The 27,842-nt window shown below is 63.5% G+C and overlaps 2 protein-coding genes across 7 annotated transcripts in view; one reads left to right on the top strand and one right to left on the bottom strand.

Annotated features, from left to right (window-relative positions):
* The window catches only part of MAST3 (microtubule associated serine/threonine kinase 3), a 31,141-nt gene extending 17,515 nt beyond the window's left edge, over positions 1–13,626 (bottom strand). Inside the window, exons 1-3 of one of the 6 annotated variants that reach the window (XM_049807054.1) lie at positions 13,244–13,626; positions 8,576–8,607; positions 5,848–5,937 (exon numbers count right to left, since the gene is read on the bottom strand). In XM_049807054.1, the coding sequence (XP_049663011.1) occupies positions 5,848–5,937; positions 8,576–8,607; positions 13,244–13,591 (470 nt within the window). In that variant the 5' untranslated portion in view covers positions 13,592–13,626. Of the gene's footprint in view, positions 1–821; positions 1,442–2,978; positions 3,152–5,847; positions 5,938–8,575; positions 8,608–11,579; positions 11,684–13,243 lie in introns of those variants that run through there. The other 5 variants (XM_049807056.1, XM_049807055.1, XM_049807060.1 and 2 more) reach the window with 5 other exon arrangements.
* A 48-nt stretch (positions 13,627–13,674) lies between these two features.
* On the top strand, positions 13,675–18,845 carry IL12RB1 (interleukin 12 receptor subunit beta 1). Its single transcript, XM_049807069.1, has 14 exons — positions 13,675–14,141; positions 14,306–14,475; positions 14,548–14,699; positions 15,222–15,258; positions 15,425–15,535; positions 15,619–15,701; positions 15,784–16,009; positions 16,100–16,270; positions 16,363–16,464; positions 16,583–16,732; positions 16,834–16,977; positions 17,122–17,218; positions 17,319–17,400; positions 17,504–18,845. Exons 1-14 carry the CDS (start codon positions 13,675–13,677, stop codon positions 17,921–17,923), a joined length of 2,412 nt encoding a protein of 803 aa, XP_049663026.1. The 3' UTR covers positions 17,924–18,845.
* Positions 18,846–27,842: the final 8,997 nt, after the last annotated feature.

Here is a 27,842-nt window from a genome sequence, read left to right as displayed (position 1 = left end):
ACGAGGCAGAAAAGCGGCTGTTTGGGGCAAAGTGGGTGCAGGGTGGTGGGAGCAGCGCGGCTGCAAGGGCAGAGTCAGGCCGATAAGGGAGCGGGCGCAGTCTCAAAGGGCAAGCGGGCGGCTCCGCTCCCGGCTGCGTGATTAAGAGCATGAGTCGGCGCTCCCGGCTCCCTTCTTTACATGGCTGCGGACAACATTTTTCCTCCGTATCCCCCAAACGGGCACACAGTGCTCACATGCCTGAAGCTTTGGGGAAGTGCCATGGATCACCACGTCCTGGAAAAATCGGTTTCCAGTGGGATAAGTTTGTGTTTAGCGTTGAAAGTTGCCGAACCAAGCAGCACGGATTTCTCCTCCGTGACTTGTGATGGCGGCGCTGAACTCGGCTGCCTCCAGGGATGGAGGTTGGGATGGGGGAGGTTGGGGACCGGGGTCTCAATGGTAAAATGCAACACGCTGCCTGGCACGGGCCATGCACAACCCCACCACATCTGCACAACCCCACCACATCTGCACAACCCCACCAGACAGCCGGCATCGCTCTGCGGAGCCGCTCTGGCCTCTTGTCCCACCCCAGCCGAAAGCCTGGCGCTGCAGATGCTTTTATTAACCCACCCCAGAGCACTGAGCAACATGCCGGACACCCTTCAAGAGCAAAATCCCAAATCCTCGCAGGGACTTGCAGGATAATGAGTTGGCTATAGACTTATTTATTTCTTTGCACTACAAGAAAACAGCCTGAAGAAACTGCCCCGCACCCTGGAATGCATCCCTGCACGTCCCTGTGCCGCAGTTTCCCATTAGCTGGTGGAAAATGGTACCTGTTACGTCTGCCGGCACGTTTTTCTGCGGTGCGCGAGGTGTGAACAACCACGGGCGGCATCCACGGAGAAGAAGAGCCCCATCAGCCATTGAACCACTGGCCGTCCTGCCCCGCGCCGGCCATCTCAGCAACCCTCAGCAGGAAATTAGGATCCCTCAGACCTCTTAATCCCACTAAATAACATCATATGCTTTCTGCCCACTGTAAAATAGGCCAGACCAGTTCTCGCTGTGGATTCTAGGAATACCGATGAAAGAAGAGCAAATCCTCTGCCCTTCATGAGAATTACAACCTCATCATGCTCAGCTGGAGACAGATGACTGCCTAGATCATCTCTCCAATTACACATCTCTCCCAGGGCCCCCCCGGCTCAGCCATCCCAGGTTGGAAAACCCCATCCACTGCCTTTTCTTCTTTATTAAAAGTCCCCCTTGCCCATCCTCGTGCGCTGGCAGCAGTAATTTCCACAGCCCAGGTGAAGCAGGCATCTTCCTGGAACAGGATCGGTGCTGGATGGATTCATTTGCTAAGCAACCATGTTGCTTTGTGCCAGCCCACACTAATATTAAAAGACATTCACAATGGGAATATCTCCCTTCTGCCTCCGCGCTGTCTTAAACACCTTTTTTATATCAAGCCGTGGAAGGGTTTTATGCCTGGGCCGGCTACAGCACCCCAAATCTGCTGGATGGAGGTGCCCCCCTCCACCACCCAGACCCCGGGGGGGGGCTCAGCGGGTGCTCATTGCACCCCTCCCAGGGCCAGCAGCGCTCCCTGTCCCCCTCCTCGGGGACACGTCCCACCTACCTGCCCAGGTCAAGCCTGGCGTTGTAGCTGGAGACCTGGGGTAGCCCCCTTAGCACCCCATATTTTGCAGCAGCTCCCAACACTACCCCAGCCCTACTGCCGAAGGGGGTGTGAGCCCTTTGCCCCCCCACTTTGCCATCCCCTGCAGCCCTGCCCAAGGGACTGGCCCCTTCGGCCCCCCCTCCCCGGGCACCCTGGGGACTCTCACCCTGACTCAGGACATGTCACCGCGTGGGACACGTCCCATCAGTGCAGTGCCCACCTCAGCATGGGGGCTCACAGGGGTATTTTGCCCCCCCCTTACGCATGCAAGACACCCCCACCGATGTGCACCCTTCTGCAAAGAGCCCCAACCCACCCCCCCCGTCGGACTAGTGCCCAGCACCCCAAAATGTGCATCCCTTAATGTCCCGGGACCCTAAACTCTGCACCCCCCCCGTGGCACTGGGGTCCCAACCGATGCCCCCTCGGATGCACAGCCCACCCCACCCCGGCAGCCTAGAGGCTTTGAGGATGCACCCTCAGTGCACAGCACCCCCCAAAAAGATGCACAGCACCCCCAAAACGCACACCTCGGTATGCACGCCCCAGTGCAAAGCCCCCCCCCCAAAACCATACACGTCAGTGCACAGCCCTCCCAAACCCAAGCACCCCAGTGCCCCCCCCACCCCAAACCACTCACCCCGGTGCACCCCCCTGCCAAAAAAACATGTACCCCAGGGTGCCCCCCCCAGTGCAAAGCCCCCCCCAGCCCCCAAACCATGCACATCGGTGCACAGCCCCCCCCCGGTGTACAGCCCCCCCCCTGCAAACCACGCACCCCAGGGTGCCCCCCCACCGTGCACAGCACCCCCCTGCCCCAAGCCACGCACCCCGGTGCACCCCCTACACCAAACCACGCACCCCAGGGTGCCCCCCCCGGTCCAAAGACCCCCCCCCCCCCCCCACCTCAAACCACGCACTCCGGTGCACCCCCCCACCCAAACCACGCACCCCAGTGTGCCCACCCCGGTGCAAAGACCCCCCCCCCCCAAACCACGTACCCCAGGGTGCCCCTCCCGGTGCAAAGACCCCCCCCCACCCCAAACCACGTACCCCAGGGTGCCCCCCCCGGTGCAAAGACCCCCCCCCACCCCAAACCACGCACCCCAGGGTGCCCCCCCCGGTCCAAAGACCCCCCCCACCCAAACCACGCACCCCAGGGTGCCCCCCCCGGTCCAAAGACCCCCCCACACCCAAACCACGCACCCCAGGGTGCCCCCCCCGGTCCAAAGACCCCCCCCACCCAAACCACGCACCCCAGGGTGCCCCCCCCCCCCCCCGTGCTCAGTCCCCCCCCCCCCGGTACCTCTTGGAGCGCTGGAGCAGGACGCCGGCGGCCCGCTGGCCCCGGTAACCGGGCGGGGCGGCTCCCCAGCAGCTCGGGTCCGACATCGCGGGGGAGGCTCGGTTACCCCCCCCCCCGGGGCCCGACCGCATCCACCGACACGGCCGAGCGGCGCCGCGCGGGACCGGGACGGCGCCCGGGGGCCGGGAACGAGGCCGGGAACGGGGCCGGGAACGGGGCCGGGCCGGGCCGGGCTCCCGCCGCCGCCTCCCGCCGCCTCCCGCCCCTTCCCGCCCGGCGGCGCCGGGGTTACCATGGAGACGGGCAGCGCCCCGAAACGGGGTCCGGGTTGCCATGGAGACTGGGGGGGGGGGTAGCACCCCCAAAAGGGGGGGGCGGAAATGTGGGGGGGGGGGGGCTATAGAAACGAGGCAGCGCCCCGATATGGGGTTGGGGTTACTGTAGAGGTGGGGCTGCACCCCGAAATTGGGGCTGGGGTTGTCATAGAGATGGGGCAGCACCCCAAAATGGAGGCTTGGAGTTACTATAGAGATGGGGCAGCACCCCAAAATTGGGGCTTGGGGTTACTATAGAGATGGGGCAGCACCCCAAAATGGAGGCTTGGAGTTACTACAGAGATGGGGCAGCACCCCAAAATTGGGGCTGAGATTGCCATAGAGATGGGGCAGCACCCCAAAATGGAGGCTTGGAGTTACTATAGAGATGGGGCAGCACCCCAAAATGGGGTTAGGGTTGCCACAGAGATGGGGCAGCACCCCAAATTTGGGGCTTGGGGTTACTATAGAGATGGGGCAGCACCCCAAAATGGAGGCTTGGGGTTATCATAGAGATAGAGCAGCACCCCAAAATTAGGGCTGTGTTACTACAGAGATGGGGCAGCACCCCAAAATGGAGGCTTGGAGTTACTACAGAGATGGGGCAGCACCCCAAAATTGGGGCTGAGATTGCCATAGAGGTGGGGCAGCACCCCAAAATGGGGTTAGGGTTGCCACAGAGATGGGGCAGCACCTCAAAATTGGGGCTTCGGGTTACTATAGAGTTGGGGCAGCACCCCAAAATTGGGGCTGGGGGTTACTATAGAGACAGGGCAGCACCCCAAAATGGAGGCTTGGGGTTATCGTAGAGATAGAGCAGCACCCCAAAATTAGGGCTGTGTTACTACAGAGATGGGGCAGCACCCCAAAATGGAGGCTTGGGGTTACCATAGCCATGGGGCAGCACCCCAAAATGGGGTTAGGATTACTATAGACATGGGACATCACCCCAAAATGGAGGGTTGGGGTTACCATAGAGACAGAGCAGCACCCCAAAATGGGGTCAGGGTTTCCATGGAGATACAACATCTGCCGCTGATGCATTCGAGGGGCATGAATCCCCCCCCCAAGTCAGCGGGAGCGGCCCCAAAGCCTGGGGACTCCCTTGGGGGCCTCCCCTAAGGGCACCCTGCCACCCATGGGACACCGTGCTTGGAGGCCACCCTCCCGGCAGCACCCCATCGCCCCTCAACCTCCCTCCCATGCTGGCTTTCCCGTTTAATCGGGGAGATCCCGAGCAAAGACCCGGTGACACCCATCCTCCTTCGTGCGGGTGACAAAACCCCACGCAGCGGCAGAGCCTCCAGAGCCACCTGGGATGGCATCGCCACGCTCACCGGGCGGCAGCCGGCTAGTGCCACGGCCAAAAATCCCAACGCCGGCGGGTTTGGACAGGGTTTCAGTGGGGCGAAAGGGCAGGACCGAGAGCCTGGCAGCACCACGCTTCCCTTCACCTCCTGCCCGGCAGCCGCAAGACACCAGCACATGGAGGCACCCATGGGTGCTGCCAGACTCCCCATCCTCATCCTCATCATGAGTATCCCAAAAACCCACCCTTCCCGAGGCCTCGGCTGAGCAACCGCATGGCCGCGCTTGTTTTTCCACACGCCGCAAGTCGTTGCGGGCAAGGGGTAGCCAGCCAGGGCTAGCGGAGGGAGCGCAGCAGGCAGGGACCCCGGGGTGCAGGCAGAGCGCAGGCAGCACCCTTGGCTCCTGCCTGCCCGCAGCAAATGGCTCTGCCTGTTGCTGAGCAGCGGCAAAGCTCCCCGCCGGTTCCTTCTCGTTCGGTGCCAGCCGCTCTCCCCGACAGACAGATGGACGCACCCAGCGTCGCCCGTGGGTGCCGGGGCAGGTCGCAGCTCTGCCCTGCAAGTGCCACGCAGCACAGGGCCGGGGTGTGACCGGTTGTCGTGGTTTAAACCAGGACACCGGTGAGTGCCAGCGCACCCGCTGCACCTTTGTCCCCAAGGGCACAGCGCAGCCGGCACGTGCCGCAGGGTCCGGCCAAACGCCTCCGCGACGGCAGCACCCGGTGGGGCACCTCAAGGGGCTTGGAGGATTTTGGGTGGGGGGCACCCATCCCCCAGAGCAGCTCTCCCCCTCACTTTCCCCCATGGCGGAGCAGAAAAGGCGGCGAGGGAGGTTTCCCGGGAGGGGTGAAGGTTGGCATCCCTGCTCCCACCCCTCTCCCATCACGGTGCCCTGCCCTGGTCCGATTTCGAGGCGATCCCCCATCAAAACAAGGATGCTCGGAGCCTGAGCTCAAGCTACCGCGATGGCGTTCCCATCAGGGCTCCCCAAAATGGACCAGTCAGTAGCAAAGACGGAGCCCATCGGCACGGCCAGGCCGTTTTTGGGGTGCGCAGGGCTGGGGACAGACCCCGGCCACGTTGCCCCGCATGCCCTGCAGAAGACAGCACCGCTTTTGGGGCCTCCCAGGGCATCTCTGGTGGGGGGGGGGGGGGGCACCCACCTTGCTGCCCCCATCTCCACCTCTTCCCCCTCCCCTACCCCGGAGCTGATGCCCAGGGAGGTTTTTTGGGGGGGTGTCTTACCTCCAGGGGTGCAGGGTTAGTAGGGGGCTGCAGGGGCTGCAGGGGCTGCAGGGGCTCAGCAGTGTCGGGCTCTGGCTGCTCGGAGACAAGCTGCAAAGCAAGACGTGCCGGCATGGAATCAGGGGGTGCCGGTGGGCACCCCGGTGGCACAGCCCCCCCCCCCCCCCAGCCAGGCTGGGGGGTCCGGAGGGGGCCAGGGACCAAGAGCAGAGGGGGCAAGGGCTGGAGGGGGGGGGAGAGACTGGAGGGGGAGTGCAGGAGACAGCAGGAACACTGAGGGGGGGGGGGAGAAACACCGGGTGGTCTGATGCTGCCGAGGGTGGGGGGTGTCACCGGGAAGGGTCCGGGGCTGTGGATGCAGGAGGAAGGGCTGGGACCTACGGCCTGGGAGTGGGGATACAGCGGGATGGGGGATGGACCGGGATGGGGATACTCCGGGGTGGGGATGGATGGGGATGGGGATGCTCCGGGCTGGGGTTGGACCGGGGATGGAGATGGACCGGGATGGAGATGGACCGGGATGGGGATGGACCGGGATGGGGATGCTCCGGAATAGGTATACTCCGGGATGGGGATGCAGCAGGACGGGGACGCCCCGGTACAGGGATGTCCCCGGGGCCCCGTAGCCCTCCCCCGGGGGCCGGTACCGTCTCACCCCACCCCGGCCCCGACTCACTCCAAGGTCAGCGAGGGGATCTTCAGCCTGTCCCGCCGCGACTTCATGCCGCCGCCGCCCCGCTCCGCTCCCCGCTTCCCCCCCCCCCCGCCGCCGCCGCCGCCGCCGCCGCCGCCGCCGCCGCCGCCGCCGCACCGGCTGCCCCCGCGCTGGGCGGCTCCCGCGGGCGGGCGGGCGGCAGCGGCGGCCCCGCCGGGGCTCCGTGCTTGGCCCGCCGGGCCCGGGCCCGCCCCTGCGGCACGGCACGGCTCGGCACGGTACGGCACGGCAGCCCCCGGCCCCCCGGTGCTCCCGGTCCGGTCCGGCGGCAACCCTGATCCGTACCGTTCCCGGGATGTGCTGGGGTGCTGCCGGTGCTGAGCCACCGCAGCCCCAGCACAGCTCCAGTACAGCCCCAGTATAGCTCCAGTGCATCCCTAACACAGCCCCAGTATGGCCCCGGTGCCCCTCCAGTGCATCCCTAACACAGCCCCAGTATGGCCACGGTGCTCCTCCAGTGCATCCCTAACACAGCCTCAGTATGGCCCCGGTGCCCCTCCAGTGCATCCCTAACACAGCCCCATTATGGCCCCAGTGCCCCTCCAGTGCATCCCTAACACAGCCCCAGTATGGCCACGGTGCTCCTCCAGTGCATCCCTAACACAGCCCCAGTATGGCCCCGGTGCCCCTCCAGTGCATCCCTAACACAGCCCCAGTTTGGCCCCAGTGCCCCTCCAGTGCATCCCTAACACAGCCCCAGTATGGCCCCAGTGCCCCTCCAGTGCATCCCTAACACAGCCCCAGTTTGGCCCCAGTGCCCCTCCAGTGCATCCCTAACACAGCCCCAGTATGGCCCCAGTGCCCCTCCAGTGCATCCCTAACACAGCCCCAGTATGGCCACGGTGCCCCTCCAGTGCATCCCTAACACAGCCCCAGTATGGCCACGGTGCTCCTCCAGTGCATCCCTAACACAGCCCCAGTATGGCCCCGGTGCCCCTCCAGTGCATCCCTAACACAGCCCCAGTATGGCCCCGGTGCCCCTCCAGTGCATCCCTAACACAGCCCCAGTATGGCCACGGTGCCCCTCCAGTGCATCCCTAACACAGCCCCAGTATGGCCACGGTGCCCCTCCAGTGCATCCCTAACACAGCCCCAGTATGGCCACGGTGCTCCTCCAGTGCATCCCTAACACAGCCCCAGTATGGCCACGGTGCTCCTCCAGTGCATCCCTAACACAGCCCCAGTATGGCCCCAGTGCCGCTCCAGTGCATCCCTAACACAGCCCCAGTATGGCCACGGTGCCCCTCCAGTGCATCCCTAACACAGCCCCAGTATGGCCACGGTGCCCCTCCAGTGCATCCCTAACACAGCCCCAGTATGGCCCCGGTGCCCATCCAGTGCATCCCTAACACAGCCCCAGTATGGCCCCAGTGCCCCTCCAGTGCATCCCTAACACAGCCCCAGTATGGCGCCAGCACAGCCCCAACATCTCTCCAGTGCCCTCCCAGCACAGCCTGTACGCCCCCCAGCACACAGCCCCATGACCCCCTGACAGCCCCAGCCCAGTGCCAAGATCCCCCTGCGTTACCTCCGCATCACCCCAAAACACCCCCAGTACACCCCAACACACAAACCCAGTGCAGCTTCGCAACAGCCTCCTACGACAGTCCAGTACACCCCAGTACACCCCAATACCGCTCAGAACAACCCAACACAGCCCACTACAGTCCAGCACTCCCCAATACACTTCCAGTAGAGCACGGCGCACCCCAGTACATCCCACTACACCCCAATACCACTTAGAACACCCCAACACAGCCCAATACACTGCAGAACACCCCAATACACTTCCAGTAGAGCACAACACACCCCAGCACATCCCAGTATGCCCCAGCAGATACACTATCAGGTCCCTCCGGTATCAGAGAACACGGTGATGCCACGCTGGATTTGAGCACGACAAGCCCCGGCGCCATCCAACACCCATTCCCGCTGCCCCCCGCGGTGTCGGTGCCGCGTCCCTCCCGGTGACACCCCATCCCATGCCCCGGGTGGCCCAGTTCGGGGACTTACGCTCTTCCTCGGCGCGGCAGGCTCAGCTCCTTCTGCAACGAGAAAAGCGAAGAAGCAGGATCAGAGCGTGACCCCAGGTGTTTGGGGGGGGGTGCCCACGGATGGGACCCCCACCTCCTGCCAGCCACGGCCACGCGTCCGGCAGCATCCCCGCTGCCAGCAGCACCAAGCTGTCACCGCAGAATCCGTCCCAGCTCACTGCGCCCAGGGTGTCCCTGCTCTGCTGTGCCGGGTGAGGGTGACAAATCACCCTCCCAAGGGTCAGGGCAAGGGGGACATCTCCTTCCAAAGTCCCCAGGGTTGGTGGCCCTGTGGCCAGGCCCAGGAGCAAGGACACGAGGGTGGTGGAGCGGGAGCAGCACCCAGCTGCCTTGGCTGGAGCATGGCCCAGGGGTGGTGGTGGCTGTGCCCTATCCCCCACCCCGTCCCCATAACCCCGGGCATGGGGAGCAGCCGGGAGCTCCCACGCTGTTTATTTTTCCAGCCGCTGGGAATATTTCTTGCAAGAGACGTTTGCTCGCAGGTGGTGCAACGGGGCAAAGGGCAGCTGTACGGGCAGGAACCCTGGCCCATGCCATCCTCCCGGCGTGGTGGGCACCAGCCGGCTCCGGCACAGATCCAGCACCCACCCGTTTTGCCACCGGGTACGCCACAGAGAGTAGCAGAGATCCCACCGGCACGCCGCATGGGGCACGGCGTGAACGGGCCGGTGCGTGCCCTGGCACGCCGCGGGATGCTGGCACGTGCGGCGTTGCCCACGTGCTGGCTCATGCCCCGTCATCGCCTTGATCCTGCGCCCACCGCCGGTGCCCGCCGGCCCCATCCGTACCCCTAAGCAGCTTAGACACATTCCTGGCACGGGCAGGGAGCTCCCCCCGGGCAAGGGCTGCTGCCACCCATGTAGGGGCACGCAGCAGCACCCATGCACCCTCCACCCCCCCGGGGTGCCTGCGGCCCATCCTGCTGCCCACGCCACGCAGCCCCTGCGGAAATCCCAGAGTTGGGGCGAGCTGCAACACAGTGATGCAGCAGCATCGCCATAGCAACGGGTGACATCATGCCTGGGCGCACAGGGACGCGGCAGCCCCCGGGTGTACGTCTGCCCCGGGGTGGCGTGGGTGCTTGGGGGGGTGAGGGTTGTGGGTGCAGGGGGTGGTTGCCCGAAGTGGGTGTGGGTGTCCCAAGTGCACCCAGCAGCACTAGGTGACCCCAGGCCTGGGCTGGGGAAGGGGGTGCAGGGTCCCTGCATGGAGCAGGACCCCCCCCCCCCCCCCACCCAGCACCCTCATCCAGTCCTGCCGTCGCCCAGCCCGGATCCCCACCCGCACCCAGGCCCGTGCCGCCGGCCAGCAGCCCCCGAGGAGAGAATGAGGCAGAGAAGGGTGACGCCGAGGGTTTTACGGCTCGGCCATCTCCAGATGGGACAGTGGGACAGAGGACAGACACCCTTGACCCCCACGCTCACCCCCGCCCCGAGGCACAGCCTCCTCACCCATCTATGGGTGCAAGGGTGCAGAGCGGTCCCAACACCCATCGCTGCCGGGGGCTCCCCGGCCACGCTGCATCCATGGGGACAGACAGAGCATCCCCTGAGGGTCCTGGGGACCCGCGTGGGGCAGCCTCATAGGGCCAGCACCCCCAGGGTGCCCGATGCACCCATCCAGCACGGCGCATCTCCCATCAGTAGGTCCCGCTGGGAGCCGGGATTAACCATCGGCTGATCCCTGCGGGGACGGCATCGGGGATGGCATCGCTGCTCGGCGCTTTGGGATCAGGTCCCTGGTGGGAGCCCCATCCCATCCCTCCCACCATGGGGATGTGGGCACGCAGCCGGCACCCCACGGCTCTGCTCTCCCCGGCGACTGCCAGGAACGACACCCACGGCCAAGAGCCCCGAAGCCCACTGCCGTGGCTCCGTCCGTCCATCCACCCGCATCCGTGGGGATGCAGCTCCCATGCGAGGCTCTTTCCCAGGCTGAGCGTGCAGCGGAGCGCAGTTGCCCCGCGGAGCTGCCAGCTCGGATGAAGGCAGCACCGTGCCATCTTCCAACCGCCCAGACAGCTCGGGCCAGGCCCCCCGGTTACTGCGGCTCCGTTCTGCAGATGGGGATGAAGGCGTGAGGTCACCCGGAAAATTGGGCTCAGCGCTCAGCTCTATGAGCCGGGAGGGGGGGAAACCATGGCCGTCACCCCTCCAAGAATAACAGCGGGTGCCGGGGTTCCTGTGGGGAGCGGGTACGGGATGGGCAGGGAGGATGGGTGCCCATCGGCCTGCCAGGAACAGGAGCACAGGGTGATGGAGGCTGTTCGGAGGGGCAAATCCGGGCTGGCACAGCGGTTTGGCATCGTGTGCTGGGCTGGAGGGACCACGGCGCTCCCATGGGATCCCTCGCACAGGCGGGTGCTCTCCCCCCTCCCCCCCAGCACCCCGCGGCGTGGCTGGGGCTCGTACCCTGCCCTGCTCCCAGCGCTGGGTGCCCGGTTCCCGTGTCCCCCCCCCAAGTCCCGCTCTACTCACACGCAACACCCACCTCTTGCACACGAAGCCCCCACCTCTCACGCAGCACCCTCACCTCCCATGCACGCGCACGCACACCCGCAGCACCCACCTCTCGCCCGCAGCACCCACTCCCTGCGCCCGCAGCGCCCACCTCACGCGCGCCCTCTCGCTCGCAGCACCCACCTCTCGCTCACGGCACCCACCTCTTGCGCACACCCGCCCTGCACGCAGCACCCACTTCTTGCACACGCAGCACCCACTCTCGCACACGCAGCACCCACCTCTTGCACCCGCAGCGCCCATCTCGCGCGCCCAGAGCGCCCACCTCTCACTTGCAGCACCCACCCCTTGCAGACCCCGCACCCAGAGCACCCACCTCGCCCCAGGCTCACCGGGGCTGGGTTCTCCCCCCAACCTCCGGTTCCCCTCCAGTCCCCGCCGGGCTCCGGGCCGCCTCCGGTGCCCCGCTCCCCCCGCCTCCGGTGCCCGGTTCCCGGTGCTCACCTGGAGGCCCCGGCGCCGCAGGATGCTGGGCTCGTCCATCCCGCCGCCGCCTCCCGCTGCGCCCGCTCCGCCCGGTGCGCCCGGTCCGCCCCGCCGCCGCCGCCGCCGCCGCCGCCGCCGCCCGGTGCGCCCGGGGCGCCGCCCAGCGGCCCCGCCGCGTCACCGGACGCGCATCAGCACCGAGCCCGGGGCTGGCACGGCACGGCACGGCACAGTCTGGGGCTGGCACAGTCTGCATGGCTCGGTAGAGCTCAGCACGGCAGGGGCTGGCATGGCACAGAGCTGGCACGGCACGGCACGGCACGGCACGGCATGGCACAGAGCTGGCACAGCACAGAGCCAGCACAGCACAACATGGCATGGCACAGAGCTGGCACAACATGGCATGGCACGGCACAGCACAGCATGGCATGGCACAGAGTTGGCACAGCACAGCATGGCACAGCACGGGGCTGGCATGATATGGCATGGGGCTGGCATGGCAGGGCACGGTCTGGGGCTGGCACGGTCTGCCTGGCTCGGTACAGCCCAGCATGGGAGAATCTGCCATGACACAGCACGGCACAGGGCTGGAACAGCCTGGCACAGCATGGCACAGCACAGGATGACATGGCATGGGACTGGCACAGCACAGAATGGGACAGCCCAGGACTGGCACAGTCTGCCTGGCTCGGTACAGCCCAGCATGGCAGAATCTGCCATGACACAGCACGGCACAGGGCTAGAACAGCCCAGCACAGCACGGGATGGCCTGGGGCTGGCATAGCACAGCACAGGGCTGGCACAGTCTGCCTGGCTCGGTACAACCTGGCACGGCACGGCCTGGGGCTGGCACAGCAGGGCACAGGGTGGGAACAGCCCCCCTGGCTGTCCTGTGGTTGGCACGGCACAGCACGGTCCTTACGGCCTGGCGCAGCCCAGCACTGCCTAGTACAGTCCAGCATGGCATGGCACAGCCCAGTCCGGCATGGCATGGTCCAGCATGGCCCAGCCTGACGTGACATGGTACAGCATGGCCTGGCCCAGCTTAGCATGGCACGGCCCAGTCCTGCTGTATGTCGCAGCATGGCAAAGCCCGGCACGGCTCAGTTTGGCACGGCACGGCACAGCTTGGCGTGTCCCCCCACCCCGGGTGGGCAGGAGAGGGCACACGGCGAGGCAGGAGGGCAGGAGGTGCCAGGAGACCCTCTGTGCCCCCACCCCGGCCATGCCTGCGGCAACGGGACGGAGGGGTCCCGGCAGCGCCGTCCTGGTGCAGGAACGCTCCCACCACCGCCGCCCTCCGGCCCCGAGCAAAAGCCACACAAGGGGACACTTTCTGCGGGAACAAGGGGACTCTGTGCGCGGCCCTCGGTGCCACCCGGCTCCACCGTCCCGGGGTCACGCGGCCGCCGGCGTTCCAGTGACACCGCGCTCTCCTGCCTCACTGGGGCTTTGTTCGCCGCCGCAGGGGACAAGTTGTGCCCGGGATGGGCACAGGAGCCTGGTTTCGGCGAGAGCCACGCGCACACGCGGCCGCACGCTGCCCAAAAACCCGAACGACCCCAACCTTTGAGCAGCCGTGGGAGATTTTACCCGGTTACGGGCAGAGGATCCAAAATGTGCTGTGAAGTTAGCAAAAAAAAAAAAAAAGCCAAAAACCCCAAGACATCTCTTTCGCTTACCTTGCGCTTCTCACCGGGCCGGAGCACGCGATGCGGCCGGGGCATGCGGTGCAGCCGGGGCAGGGTTTGGCCAAGTCCTAGCAGGCGTGCCAGCAGAAAAGGGGGATATTTTGTTTGCTTTCTCTTTTGGTTTTGGTAAAAGTGAGGCATGCATTCACGCCTCGCGCTCTGCCCTGCCTGGGAACAGCCACCCTTCGGCAAGCTTTTAGCAGAAGAGGAAACGCCGGGTGTGGGGAGCTGCGCCGAGCGCCGGGGCTGCCACCGAGCTGGGGGGGGGGGCACCCACTGGGTGCCGGGGAACTGGGCAGCCAGGAAGGGCAGCAGAGCCCCGGATCCGGCGTGGGACATCCCGGGTGGCCGATGGTGGGGTGGCTGCTGGCAGCGCTGGCGGCGCTGGCGTGGGGTGGTAAGTGCTCCTGCGGCGACGGGAGATGAGAGATAACTTCAGAAGACTTTCAATGAACGATTTTGGGGGTGATAAGGCCCGGGGAGCTGTTGCTGCGATGGGGATGCTCGCTCAAAATGACAGGGACGGGGTGAAGCCCGGTGAATCCCTGCCGGCAGCGGGCAAGAGCCGGGGCGAGCAGCGCAGGCCAGCACCGCATCCCCAGGGAGGAGGGATATGGTGTTTTTTGGGCGAGAATCACCCGCACGGCTGCTCCCATCCCCCAGGCGAGCAACACGACGATGGGGCGACAGCTACGCCGCTGCTCCATCTTGGCCTTGCCCGACCTGCCGGGGTTTGGGGTACAGCAGCCCCCCAGCCGTTGCCCTCTCCCGCAGGCACCGCCACGGCCCCCGGCTTCTCCTGCTGGAAGCAATGTGGCTCCCGCCGGTTCCTCTGCTCCTGGCCACCCCACGGCCCCGCCGGCAACACCTCCTACCTCCTGACGCTCTGGTGAGTCGGGCACCGCGGCGGGGATGATCACCACGTCCTGGGGAACCCACAGGATTCATCCTGAGCGGGACACGTGGGGACGTGCGCCCTCTGCATCCCAAACCCATCTGGATGGTGAGCGTTGCCCCATCCGGATCCGACCTTGCGCCCGCTCCCCGCCCCAGCTATACGACGCCCAGGCTGTGCCAGCGGTTTGAGGCCGGCGCGAGGACGACGTATACCCTGAACCACCACCACGTCTACGTCCTCACCAACGCCACGGCTTGGGTGGAGGCGCGCTGGGGGGACCACGTCCACAAGACCCCCAATCTCACACTGTACCTCAACGAGGCCGGTAAGCCCCGGCGGGGCAAGGCTGGGGGCCAGCACCGGCGCTGATAACCGCGAGACCACCTCGTCTTTCCAGTCAAGCTGGATCCGCCCCCCGCCGGGATGCCCTTCAACAAAACCGGTGGCCGGCTGCGGCTGCGGGTGCCGTGGCCGCCGTGTCACCGTGGGGGCCAGCCGTTGCAGTGGGAGGCTCGCTTCCAGAGGATGGGCGACCGCGGCTGGACGCAGGTAAAAATGCCGTTTGCCAGAGCCGGCGGTGACCGAAAGGCTGGTCAGTAGTGTCGTGGCAGCCCGGGGAGCGTGGGGGCTTGGTGACGCCAGTGTCCCCTCCCCAAACCCATCCATGTCCCATCTGTTTTGTGGCGTTATCGGCTCTTCCCCGTCCTCCCGGCCACAGGATCCTGCTGCCGCCCTTTAACAGGATCAGGCCGCGATTCGCGGGGATTACACAGGCAAAACCCCGGATTATACTAATGACGACGATGGATGAAATCTGGATGCTTGTCCCCAGCGAAACCCCCCGCAGCCAGGAATCCCCCCCCCCCTCTCGATTACTGCCAGGGGTATCCCAGGGCCAAATCCGTGGTACCCCGGCCAAGGGGACCATCCTGGCCACCATGTCCGCTGCACCCCATTTGGCTCTCCCAGCCCCTGGGATGTTCAGGGGACAAAGGGCACCATCCGCTTTCATGTCCCAGTAGCATACTGGTTTTACTGGCTGGGTGACTCTGTCCCTGTTTCTCTCTGCAGGTGACATGCGAGACGGTGACGGACGAGGATGACTCAGGTTGGTTTAGCCTGTGGGGATGTGGGGGACGAGCATCTCCTGGGGGTGCCCCCGGGTCCTGGCAGGGGGTCTCTGCCCTGCTGCTCCCCCCCCAGCACCCCATGATGGCCAAAAGCTGGGTGAAAGGGGATGTCACCCCCCGCCTGACCCTGCCACCCCGCTCCAGTGACCTGCACCCTCGGGGGGGACGGCGCCTTCGAGGTCCAGCTCCGGCACAAGCGCCCCCACTGGAGCAGCTACTGGAGCGACTGGAGCAGCTCCATCTTCATTCCCGAGGGTGAGGAAGAGGAGAGGAGGCGGGTGGGATCCCAACAGCTCCCGAAAATGTCGACAACCCAGCTGGGCTCATTCCTCTTGCAGAAATCCTGGCGAGTCCAGTACTGAGCTACCAGCTGGGAAAACTGGGGAGAGACGGGCAGCGGGTGCTGAGCCTGGGCTGGCAGGTACGGCGGCATCCCCCGGGGACCCTCCTGGATGCCCCCCCCACCATTTCATCCCCCAAGCCGTCCCTTCTCCCTCCCCCAGCGAGCCCCCGAGGAGCAAGGGAACGTCACCTACACCCTGCGTGCCTTCATGCCGGCGTGCCGCTGCGCCGAGCCGGCCAAGAATGACACCGTGGTGCTGGGGACGGAGGTGACAGCGCACAACTTCACCCTCTCCGGGGCCGAGTACGAAATCCTACTGACGGCGGCCAACGCCGCCGGGCCGGGGCCGGCACAACAGCTCCGTGTGCCGGCAGAGCAGCGTGCAGGTATCTGCCCAGCAGAAGGACCGAACTCCCCAGCAGCCTCGAGGGTGTTATTTTCCCAACCATCCCTCACACGCCCCTGTTTCATCCCAGATCTCGGCTTCAAGGACGTCAGCGTGGCCGGCAGCACCGTGTCGATGCGGTGGGAAGTACAAAGCGCTGACTTTGTCTACTGCTTCGAGCAGCAGCCGCTGCCAGGAACCCCGAAACAGGGTGTTTGCATCCAACGGGATTTCCCTGCCAAGAGCATCCACACGGAGAGAGGCAAGGGAGCGCCCTGAGCCCCCGTCCCATTACCTTCACCTGGGGCTGGAGCCTGGTGGAGGTTTAACCGGCATTCCCGGTTCCTGCCCCAGGAGCACTGGAAGCACCGGTGTGTTACCGCCTCGCCGTGCACGGCCGGGACCCGGCACGGGGCTGGTCCACCCTTATGCTGCAGCACCGCTACACCAGCAACAGTACGTACGGAAACATGGAGCATCTGCGCCCGGTTTAACCACAAAAAGGGAGATTCCCGAAATGCTCCCTCTTTTTTTTTTTTTTTTTTTTTTGCACCCCCCTCACCGTCATGTGCAGCCTCATTGGCCGTGCCCATCCGCATCAACGCCAGCACCGGGGATGCCGCCACCGTCGTCCTCCGGTGGACCCCATCCCCCCGTGCCGCCTGTCCCGGGGCACTGGCCAAGTATCTCATCTGCCACGCGGCCGAGGGGGACAACGTGACCTGTGAGTGGGACCCCCACCATCCCCGTGGGGCAGGAGGAGGGGGCTGCCTTTAACCTGCAGGCAGCTGCCGGACTATTGCCTGCTCGTTGTCGTTTGCCCAGACGGCGAAGCGAACACCACGGCATCGCACTACACCCTCCAAAACCTACGGCCCGGCACAGCCTACAGGGTGGGCGTTTGGGAGGTGACGGCGGAGACCGGGGGGACCTGCCGTCCTTGGTGGCACTTCCAGACCAAGGCACTGGGTAATGGCTTGGAGACCCCATCCCCTACCCGGTCCCTGTGGGGTGCTCTCTGTGGGGTGCTCACCCTCGTCCCAAAACAGCTCCCGTGTCCCACGCGGGGTGCTGGGGACAGAAATGCCACCACCCAGCCGTGCCCGTCCCCAGGTCCTCAAGGAGCAGCGTGGAGATCCAACCTGAAGTACCTGGGCATCTCACTCACTCTCCCCGCCGTGGCCACCATCTACCAACTGAGCAAAAAGAGGTGACGGCAGCACCCTCACCCCCACCCTGCTCTCGCTGCCCCCCCCCCCCCCCCAGCCTTCCCCATCACCCACCCCCTCACCAACCACCCCCCTCCCCAGGGCTCGCCGCCTCCTCTTCCCACCCCTGCCCAAACCCGTGGGCAGCAAAGCCATCCAGTTCTCCGCCAGCGAAATGAGCCAGGTGAGATGCAAGGTGCAGGAGGGGCCGGATCCTGCACCCCAGCAAGTACCCGTGCCCGGTCCCGGCACAGGATCTTCCCACCCCAAACGCATCCAACCCTTAGGGCCAGCCCTGGCCAGCTTTCCTGGAGCCCTCGGAGAGATTCAGCCCGGCTGAGCTGCTGCTACCGGAGCCAAATCCCGGCAAGGAGACGACCGACGCCGGCACACGGCCCGGCACGCCACAGCCCGGCCCCGCGGCCGACAAACTGGCAGTGGTGTGCCCGTTGGGCTGCGAGAAGGAGCTGCCATTTACCTACCGCAGGCAGGAGGTGCTGAGCCCGGAGGGATTTCTACCGCCTGGCAGCACCAGCTGCACCGGCTACCCGCTGGGAGAGGAGGAGGAAGAAGAGGAGGAGGAAGAGGATGGAAGGCAGGGGCTGCGCCAAGCGCCGGTCCCCATCGCCCTGCTCATCTCCGACAAACCCATCATCATCAGGGACGAGGAAGGATGGGACCCATCGCTGGAGAAGTTGGTGCTGTAGCCAACACCGGGCTGGGGCAGCGGGGATGGATGGCAGGAGAGGGGGGTCCCACGGGATGCCGAGCACCCACGCGGGATGCTGAGCACCCACCCTGTGGGTTCATGGTCGCACCGGCACTTTCAGAGGGTTTTCTGGTTTCCAGGACACAGAAGGCGATGCCTCCGGATACAGCGTTGTGTAGGGCCAGGATCTGGCCACGCACTTCCCAGCCTCAACCTTTCATTGACGATAAATAACGAGGGAAGGCGGTTGCAGAATCCCGACGGGGCTGAGGGTTATTTCCTTGGCTGGTTCGGGAGGAGAGGCAGAGCTTCATCCCGGCCGGCTGCCTCCTGCTGTCCTGCCGCAGCTGGGGCCAGCATCGCCCCGGCAGGATGGGGGCATAAACAGCCTCAGCACCAAACACCACAAAATACTGGCGAAAAATAAAAAATGGGGGAAAAAATTTAGAAATGGGCAAAAATAAAAAACGTGCAAAAAATGTTAAAAAGCGCGAAACTAAAATATTTGCAAAAAATTAAAAAGATGCACAAATAAAAAATAAAGGCAAAGACAAAAAACATTTAAAATAAATGCACCAAGCAGCAGGGCTGAGATGGCTTCCCTTGCCTGACCAGGCAGATTACAGCAAGGATTTAGAGTCGAGACCAATCCACGGCACTGCGGAGGATGCAGCCAGGCAGCGGGGCCGGGACTGGGGGTGACCCGGGACAGGCAGGGCCCCCCCCAGCACCCCCAGTGTGGGGCTGTGCCACCGCCTCGGGCTTTATCTGGGGCAGAACCGGAGATGCTGCTGAAGATGAAGAGCGGTTTGCGGTTTTGTCTGCCCTGCGCGCAGGGACCGGAGGTGTCAGCGTTCACTTGCTGAGAGTGCAAAAAATAAAAAGGGGAAAAAAATAAAAATATATAAATGGGGTTAGTAGCACGGGGAAGTCCGGGGAAAGGCTGTGCCAGCGCAGTGGCGGTGCCTCCGCCGCAGCCGCCGGCGTACGGCTCGGCCTCGTCGCTGCTGCTTTTAGCCCCAGTCGTGTTTTGCAAGGGATTTCACCAAAACGACGCTTGCAGCACCGGCACGCACAGGCGGAAACCGCGCCGATGCCGACTGGAGATAATGCACCGGGGAGAGGGGAGGGGAAGCGCGACCGGGGCATCACATGGCTACGTTTCGACACGTTCCCCCCACGCGACCTCCACCAACCATGGGTGGATTGGGATTTACGGCCTTTCCCGGCATTCCGGGAATGGTCGCGATGGTGTCATTCCCATGGCTGGGGGTCCCGGCTGGTTGTGCGCACGCAGGACACCCCACCACCGTGCCCACCGCCGTCGTGCCCACCGGTGTCCGGCACCGCACGGCCAGGACGTCTCGGCTGCCGGTGGAGCCACGAGGTGGCACCAGCCCCGCGTCCCCACGGTGCTTCCCCACCTCCCGGCAGAGCAAATCCATCTTTCCCTCCCCGCCGCGCCGCCAGGCATCACCCTACGGGCCCCTGCTTCGCCGGCAGCCTCCGTCCTTGCTCTCCGACACCCCAAATCCCTTGGGGATCGGCTGAAAGCCGGCGATCCGGCATCCTCCTGGCCCCAGAAACCCAGCCGGAGAGATCAGATTTAAGGATTTTTACTGAGATTTGGGCGATGCCGCGTTTGCCGTCGGAGCGCACCAGGCCAGCCACGTGCGGAGGAAGTATTCGGTTACCGGCTCGGCATGAGCGCACACTTGGGTTTCAGTGCCGGCCCTTGTTTACAGCCTGTTTTTGGGGCCGGAGCGGCGAAGGAAGAAGCACTGGCGTCACGGCTCAGCACGGTTGGGCGGCAGCGGTAAACACATTGCCCGGCTCGGGGCCAGCGCCGCCACCGGTTAATCATTCTTGTCCATGGAAGAAGTTCATGCCGGGACAGCCGGTCCCGACTGCTGCATTAAAAACACCCCAGGGAGGGGAGGGGGAGGGATTGGAGACACCCCCCCATCGCCCCAGTGGGGTCACCTCCTGCGGATCTGTCCCACCCGTGGTGCCGCTCATGTCCCCCCCGATGCCTTTGGGGACGACCCCGTCCCCACCAGCAACCCCACGCATCCTTTCCCACACATGTCCCGAGTTGGCCGGTGCTCTGCCGGGAACACTGCGCCGCGCGGAGCCCGCAGGCAACGTGCCGGGGAAAACTAATTAAGTCGGCCTTCCCAATTAGTGCAAGCGACTGGCTCAGGACTTTTCTAATTAGTTTAAATTTCACAGGACTGTTTTCGAAATGAGTCTCCGGGAACCGCTCTCAGCCCAGCGACCCAAGGACAGCTGCCGGGCCAGCTTTCGCAGCCAGGACGTGACCTTCCCGGCTCCTCTGTCCGGCTCCGACCCCGTCCAGGACCCAGATGTGCCGCAGGCCATCGGTTACACCCGGTTACACCGCCACCCACAGCCTGAGAACGGGCAACTCATTACACCGAATGAGGGACTCCTTCTAGGACAGCTCTGGGGTAAGCAGCAAAAAAACCATCGCAACGGTGAAAAAAAAAAATTAAAAATACTCAGCCCAGGGCAGGGGCATGGCAGAAGCGCGGCCGGATCGGCATCGATCCCAAAGGCACCCCGAGCCGTGGGGTCTCCCCTCGGCTTTGGGGTCTTCCCGGGTGAGCAGAGCGGAGCAGCCCCAGCCATCTCCACGCACATCCCCCAACACCTTTACAAGAAGCTAATTTAAGACCCGCTGCCTTTTATTTTTAGGGGCTATCTGATTATGTCCCACAATGCCTTTTTATATTGCCTGATAGGCTGACTATTTCCGTACAGCTGTTTATACCCACCGGTGCCAGCGCTGCCCAAATGCCGGGGGTGAAGGTGCCATTTGCCGGGGCCAGCGCTGAGCATCCCTCCTCCTATTCCCTCCCTATTCCCACGGGGTCCTGGCGACGTGTCCCCAAAAGCAAATGGCACCAGGGACACACACGAGTGGATTTACTCCCCCCCACTGCCTGTGCTTGCTCTTGCTAAGCAGAAAATTCAGTGCTGCATCCCTAAAAAGCACGCAGTGCAGCCAGCCGGAGCTGCGGGAAGATGCTCGGAGCCTGGGGATTTGCTTTGGGCTCCCTGATTTTGGGGGATAAAAGCTCAGCTAGCACAGGAGGAAAACCATAAAATAGCCAGCGGGCTTTGCTCCAGCCCCAGAAACATCAGCTCTTGGGGGGTCCAAGCCCCCGGGGAAGGTGAGGTCCATCCCTGCAGGTCCGGGCTGGGATTTTGCTCCCGGATCGAGGAGTTTAACCTGTTTCTCAGCCTCGGGGAAACACAGCCCCGCAGAACAACAGCCTGAGTTTAGCACGGGCAGCCAAGAAGTTTACAACCCCGCAACCCCTTCCCTCGTCTGCCCTCCTCGCAGCCCCTTCCCTCGTCCATCCGTCCCTCTCGCAGCCCCTTCCTTCGTCTGTCTGTCCCTCTCGCAGCCCTTTCTCCCTCCCCGAGCCTCGGCCCAGGGAAGATCCGATGCCAGCGAGGTGGTTGAGCCCAGCCCGACCACGAGCCGTGGCAGGGAGGAGGATTATTTACCGGGCAAAAAGCCACCGCTGCCACCCCCTACACAATGCCACCCGCTCCCGGGGGGATTAGGTGACCATTCAGGAGCTGCTTTGACTTAATCTCTAAGCAAACAAACTGATCCCTAGGTTATTTTTTTATTATTATTATTATTATTTTATTCTTTAGGCAGAATTCAAGGGCTGTATCGCATCCAGGGGCAGGTAGCTCATCACTCCCCCCGCCCCCAGCCTTGCCAAACCCCTGTGACCGAGATGCCCTGCAGATCCCCAGGGTAGAAAAACCTCTGCAGCTGGAGAATTTTTGGTTTTCTTCCCTAAGAAAAGCTTTTGGGATTCTTCCCCTCCAAAAAAACGCCCCAAGCATCACTGGCACAGGCATCCCAGCTGTGCCCGTGCAGCGAGGAAGGGGCTGCAGGGACCACAGCTGGACAGTCGGCCACAGCTGGACACACGGCCGCTGGCCACAGCTGAGTTCGGCTTGTTTTGAAAGTCAGGGGTATTTCAGCGCCGGCATTTCGCAACCATACGGGTGTCACAACAGCAACAACAACTGCAGTTCTACTTTGCAAACAGGGTCCGCGGCCACCCAGCACCCCCGGCTCTTTCCTGCTCGCGTCCGGCTGAGCTCGCTTTGCTGCAACAGCTTCACCCCGGAGAGTGTTATTTCCAAACCCAAGAATGGAAAATGACTTGAAGCAGCATCAAAATTGAGTATTTAATGGTTTTTTTTCCCCACCGAGAGGGGCTCGGAGCTGCCCCATCCCCTGTGGGGCTGCACTGGATGCTCAGATCCCTGCAAAAATCCCACCGGAATGCTGCGTGCCCCAGCACACGAGCTGGCAGAAGCGGTTAGAAACCATCTTCTCCCTCTGCCATGCGAGAAACGCCTGGGTGATGGCAGGAAATATTTTCTTTCTGCAGTTTTAATGTTTTCGGATGGCTGATCTCAGGGCCGGCAGCCCCAGGGGCAGCTCAGCCTCTGGCACAGCCGAAGCTTTCCAGGCTTTGGCAGCAGCCTGGTACAGCAAAGCCACAGCTATTGACTTACTCTTTTTTTTTTTTTTTTTCTCCAACCAGAAAGTTATAATAATAATAAAAGAAATCCTAAAACAAGAGTGTCGGGAGCCAAGCGGCCGCCTTCACGCGCTTCCCCGGCTATCGGGTGATCTGGAAGGAAAGGACGCGGCGCCCTTATCGGCACACACACACACATTTCCCTGCCCGCTTGGCAGCGGAGCCGTCCAGAGGTTTGCGGCGTAAACATATTTTGCTCAAGCGGGCAGCCGGGGGTTGAGCTAAGGATAGCTGGCTTGGTAGGAACCAGAGAAACCCCCAAAAATCCTATTTTTGCAGCAAATCCCCATCTGTGCATGCAGGGAAAGGGCTGATCCCGGAGCGAGCAACCAGCTGAGCTTTGCGGCAATAAACACAGGACCAAGAGCAATAGCCAGCCCCCACCCCCCCCAGCCTTAAATCTGCTCTCCTGGTGTTTACTAGCTCTTTGCAAGCAGTTTGACTTTCCCTCATTTTTTCACATACGAAACCGCCGGGAAAGCGGAGCGAACCGGCCTGGGGCCCCCCAGGACCGTTTAGTGGAGCCCTGGCCACCTCCAACCGGCTGGGACCCCCCCCCGGGCTATCGCTGTCTCCATCGCAGTACCGGGATACGGTGGCATTTACACAGCTGCTTAACAGAAAAATCCCTCTCCCTGCTTCACATAAATCCTTGCATTTAAAAGTAATTGGGTGCAGGCTTGCTAACGAGGTTGGTAAATGGGGAGGGGGTTTAATTGCAAGCTCCTGGTGATGTATGGGTGTCTCTGCAAGCTGGCTCGGAGCCTTCCTTGCCTCTAAACTGGGTTTGGCTCAAAGTGGTTTTTTTTCTGAAACCAGCTCAAAACTGCTGCTTCTTGCAGGGGTGGGGGGAAAAGGGGAAGAAAAAAGGAGCATGACTCCGTTTCTGGAGACTTTGAGATTAGGGAGCAGATGGGGGGGACCGGAGCCATAGGGTTTGCCAGCGTTGCCCCATCGCAGGAGCTGCCCTGGGAGCGGGGTGAGATGGTGGGGGACGGGGAGCAGCAGGGGTGACGTCCCGTCCCCCCCCCAATCCTTGCCTTTCGGCAGGGTCGGCTGTGTCCCCACCGGCACGCTCACGTCCTCCCTGGTGCCAGATGCCCTGGCGTGAGCAAGGTTTCAGCCGCGGGGAGACGCGGTGGTCGGGGCGCGGGATGCCACCGCGCCGCGTTCCCCCCGAGACGTGGCAGGGGACAGACACCCCGCACAGGACGGAGTTTTCCGCGTGATTTGCGAAGCAGCGGCCGGGAGCGACGGCAAACGCGGTCACGGTGGGGAGCGATGCTGGGAGCAAAGTCCCATCGCGCCACGTCCCTGGTACAGGGCACGGCCGTGTCACCCGTAAATCCCAGCCCGTCCCTGCGTGCCGGCGTGGGAGCCGTGCCGTGGCCCCGAGCCGGGCCAGCACCATCCCCACGGGCCCTGTTTGTGTGCCAACACATCACGCGCCGCCATCCGATGACTCGGGAGGGGGATTTTTTTAGTGTTGTTGTTTTTTTTGAAGAAAGCCAAAATATTTGCGTCCGCATTCGGATGGCTCTGGGTCCCGGTAGGAGCGGGGACACCCAGCTTGGTGGGGAGGGTCCCTGCTGGCACCCGGCGCCAGCAGCTCCATCCTCCCGCGCGGTCTCTGCTGTTTATACATAGACATGTTTGTGCGCGGCGCCCAGCTCCTTTCTTGCTCCCAAACAACTGGATAAAAGTCAAAAAGTCATAAAAATTTTCCATTGCCCGAGGGAGGGAGCGGTGACCGCGTGAGAGGCCGGGCAGCCTCACAGCGAGGGACCCCAAATGAGAGAGGTCAGTTCCACCAAAACAAGAGGTTGGGTTTGATATAGTGAATAAAGGTGGTGGTTTGCTCCCGGCAGCCTGTGGCATAAGCTGGCCTCGTGGCAAACCCGGCACCGGTAGCGCCCGCCGCCACCATCGGGGCTTGTGGGGCTTCTCGGTGACCACCGTGATGCCCGTTCGCACCGCCACGATGCTGCCAGGGACAGGACACGTGGCACACGAAACATGTCCATCCAGCTGCTCCAGACCCTGGTTTTTGGCATAAACCGCCCCTGGTTTCTCTGCAGTCTTCCCCTGCACCTGGAAGGGCTCGCTGCCTGCACCGGCTCCGTCACTGCTCTGGGAAAAAAGCTGCGAATCCTGTTGAGCCGGCGTGGAAAGCCCCAGCATGGGGATGCGGGGACTTTGCCTGCGGTTTCCGTGGGTGGGAGCAGCTCCGGCAAACAGGCGGCTGAGTCAGCAGGCGGAGGACGGCCGCGATGCCGCCCCGGCATGTCAGGGTGCACGGCTGCTTCCCGGCGCCACGGCAGAGCTCTGGCACTGCCGCGTGAAGGGGGACCCTGGCGATGCTGCCAGGGTTAAGCTGTGCCGTTCGCAGCCCTGGGACTTTTGCAATGCTGGAGGTTGGAGCAAAACCAAAGCAGGGGACTGAATGTGTGTCCCTGAGGGGCTCCAGGACCTGCTGGCACAGCATGAGTCCCGTAATCCAGGGACAAGCAGGTCCCCATGCTCCTGAGCACCCATCGGCACCGACTTGCTGCTCCCCGGCGCGTAACCGTCCCGTCGGCTGCAAAGATGCTGAATCTGGACGGTGCATCGACCCTGTCCCCAGCACGGGGACTGAGCGGGGCATCCCCATTTGGGCGAAAATCCAGATTTATCTTCGCTGACCACCCCTCCTGCAAAAAGACCAGCCCCTGCTACCCCCATGGTGGGTGTTCTAGGGCGAGCTGCACCCTGTAGGGCTCAGCCCAGCTGGGATGGGGGAAGGCGGCTCTTGTTTTGGGAGCTGGACCCGTGCCCGGGCCAGGAGGCAGCAGCCGTGCAGCTAATCCCTGGCCCTTGCAAGGCTGCGCCGGCGCCGGCACATTCTGTCCCTGCCAGCGCCGGGACGGCCACGAGCTTCGCGTGTCACCCTCCCCGCGGCACGGCCGCTCTGACCGACACCCCCCCCACCACCACTGACCCTCCACCAGAGGACAACAGCCTCGAGTGAAGACCACCGTCCCGCCGTGTCGGGACTGAGCATCCTCCGGAGACGGGGAGAGCTGGGGGAGAAGGAGCAGCCCCCTGCAATGCGCTGCTGCCCCTGCTCGGAGCTGCAATTGGGGGGGGGGGGGGGTCCTGGCACCCCAGCACCCCAGTGCCTGGGGTAGAGAGGTCCCACGTGTTTTTGGGACTGAAGGGCAAAAAGGAAAAGAGAGAGGGGGTCGAGTGGGGTGGGAGTAGGAGGTGGGGGGGGGGTGTTTCCATGCCCCTCAGAAGGAGCAGATTTTGCTGGGTGGTCTGGGAAGCATTTTCCAACACGCCGAGCCAAGAGTTATAAATACTCCCAGCACTGTAATTGCGTAACACATCTCCTGCCCGGCTTCGGGTCTCCGTGCCGTGGCCGGCATCACCGCACGTGGCTGTCCGGGTTCAGCAGACCCCCAGGGAGACCCCACGTGCCCCAAATCCCCCCCCACCCTGTGCCAATAAACAGGAGAACAGCTCGGGCTGTTCAGTAAGGACTTTGGAGCCGGGGAAGATAAACAGCAGAAGGTTGGTGGGAGCACGGGCGGCACTACCAGCGGTTGCAAAAGCACTGCCCGGGGGCGGGGGGGGGGGTCCGGGTCTCACCCCTGGCTCTGAGTCTCACCCCTGGCTCCGAATATCCAGACAAGGTATTTTTAGCCCCCTCTGGGATTCAGGAGCGCAGCCCTTTGCTGGCAAGAGACCCAGACCGGCTGTGCCCCCCTGCCTCGCTGCACTACTGTCCGGCTTTACGAGGAAAAAAACCTGGAGGCATTTGCAAGAATTCATGCTGGAAAGATCCCTCCCATGTGGGGACCGGGAGCGGTGCCCACCAGCGTTGGAATCCCCAGGCTGGCATAGCGTGTCCCGTGGCTGTCACCCTCCCGGTGTGACGTGCTTTCCCAGAAAAGTACAGTGGGATGGATGGGGTGCTCGGCAGCTCGCCTCCCCCTCTGGCTTTGGGAATAAGCAGCCCCTTGTGCAGCTGGGGCAGATGATCAGGGTCTGACCAGCGGCCCCCGGCCGTCTCTGCCGCTCGGCATTTGCCGGCGTAGAATGGCTCCCTTGTGCCGTGCCGCGGCGTGGCGGAGGTTGGCTGCACGCTGGCCCCCCCGGGGTGGGGGGGCCGATCACAGGGTTTCCTTTGGAGGCATCTTTAACCATGGGGGGGGGGGTGTGTGTTGCAGCAGATCTGTGGTTCGTGCCCTCTCTGATGCCACCGAAAAAGCCCCAGCGTTGCTAAACCGCGAGGCCACGCAGCACTGGCTACCGCTACCGCGAGCGGTGGATCCGGGCACGCATCTTCCCGAACCACGATGCAAACAAATTCACTGCGAGGCCGGTTAATTCTCTTCCGAGGAAGATTACTCAGTGTGGCTGGGGATGCCAAAGAAAAATCAGATTTGAATAAAGGTTGCACGAGCACCAGGTTCTTGCAGGCAAACGCGGGGACGAGTTATCTCGCTGGGCTGCGGCCAAGCGCCTGGCCCACCACAGAAGCACGTGCTCCGACATAGCTGCGGCGCTGAGCAGCTCAGCAAACAACAACAACAAAAAAAAAAAGGGGGGGGGGGGGGGAGGGAAAAAAAAAAAAATCACATTCCAGTGGCAATATTTTTAAACAGCACAGTCTGTGGAAGACATAACTTAAGCCCTGACTCAAGCCTTGCTTTGCCCGTGCCAAGATTTGCTGTGCTCAGCAGAGATGTGGAGCACAGAAATGCTGTTAAAAACCCAAATCCCAACCCAAGGAAGCAGGTGAAGGAGCCTCCCTGCTCTTCCTGCACGGCAGCAGCCATTCCCAGCCGGCACAGCGTGAGGCTGATCCCAACCCTTCTTGGGAATGACCGAGCCACCGCCGGAGCGTCCCGGTTCCCCGTTGGACCTGCCGGGTCCCTGCCAGGCATGTCTGTCCTCCGATAGCCCAGACACAAATAGGAAGCGAGTGTGGAAAAATACAACAGGATCGCTTGCAGCCCTGCTAAATCGGTGACGGGAAAAGGGCCAAACCTGTATGGAGGTGGAGGAGCCGGAGGCACGGCACGGAGCACTGCTCCCGGCACTCACTGGGGGAGCCTGACATCCAGGCAGGGCAGCAGGGCTCCGAGCACAGGGGATCAATCCAGTTAATCCCAGCGTAGAGTGAGATCTGGGCACAGGGTGGAGCTGGGTGCCCGCAGGGCGATGAAGCAAGGGGAGGGATCGCTCCCGCTCCCGCCAGCCACATGAGCTGCACGGCTCCAGGCAATGGGAAGGAGAAAGAGAGCAACAGAAAAATATCCAAGCAACATC

The sequence above is a fragment of the Accipiter gentilis genome, chromosome 8 (assembly GCF_929443795.1).
Source record: "Accipiter gentilis chromosome 8, bAccGen1.1, whole genome shotgun sequence".
NCBI lineage: Eukaryota > Metazoa > Chordata > Aves > Accipitriformes > Accipitridae > Astur > Astur gentilis.
Note: the sequence above shows the minus strand (reverse complement) of the source record. Positions and strands in the feature narration are given on the sequence as shown.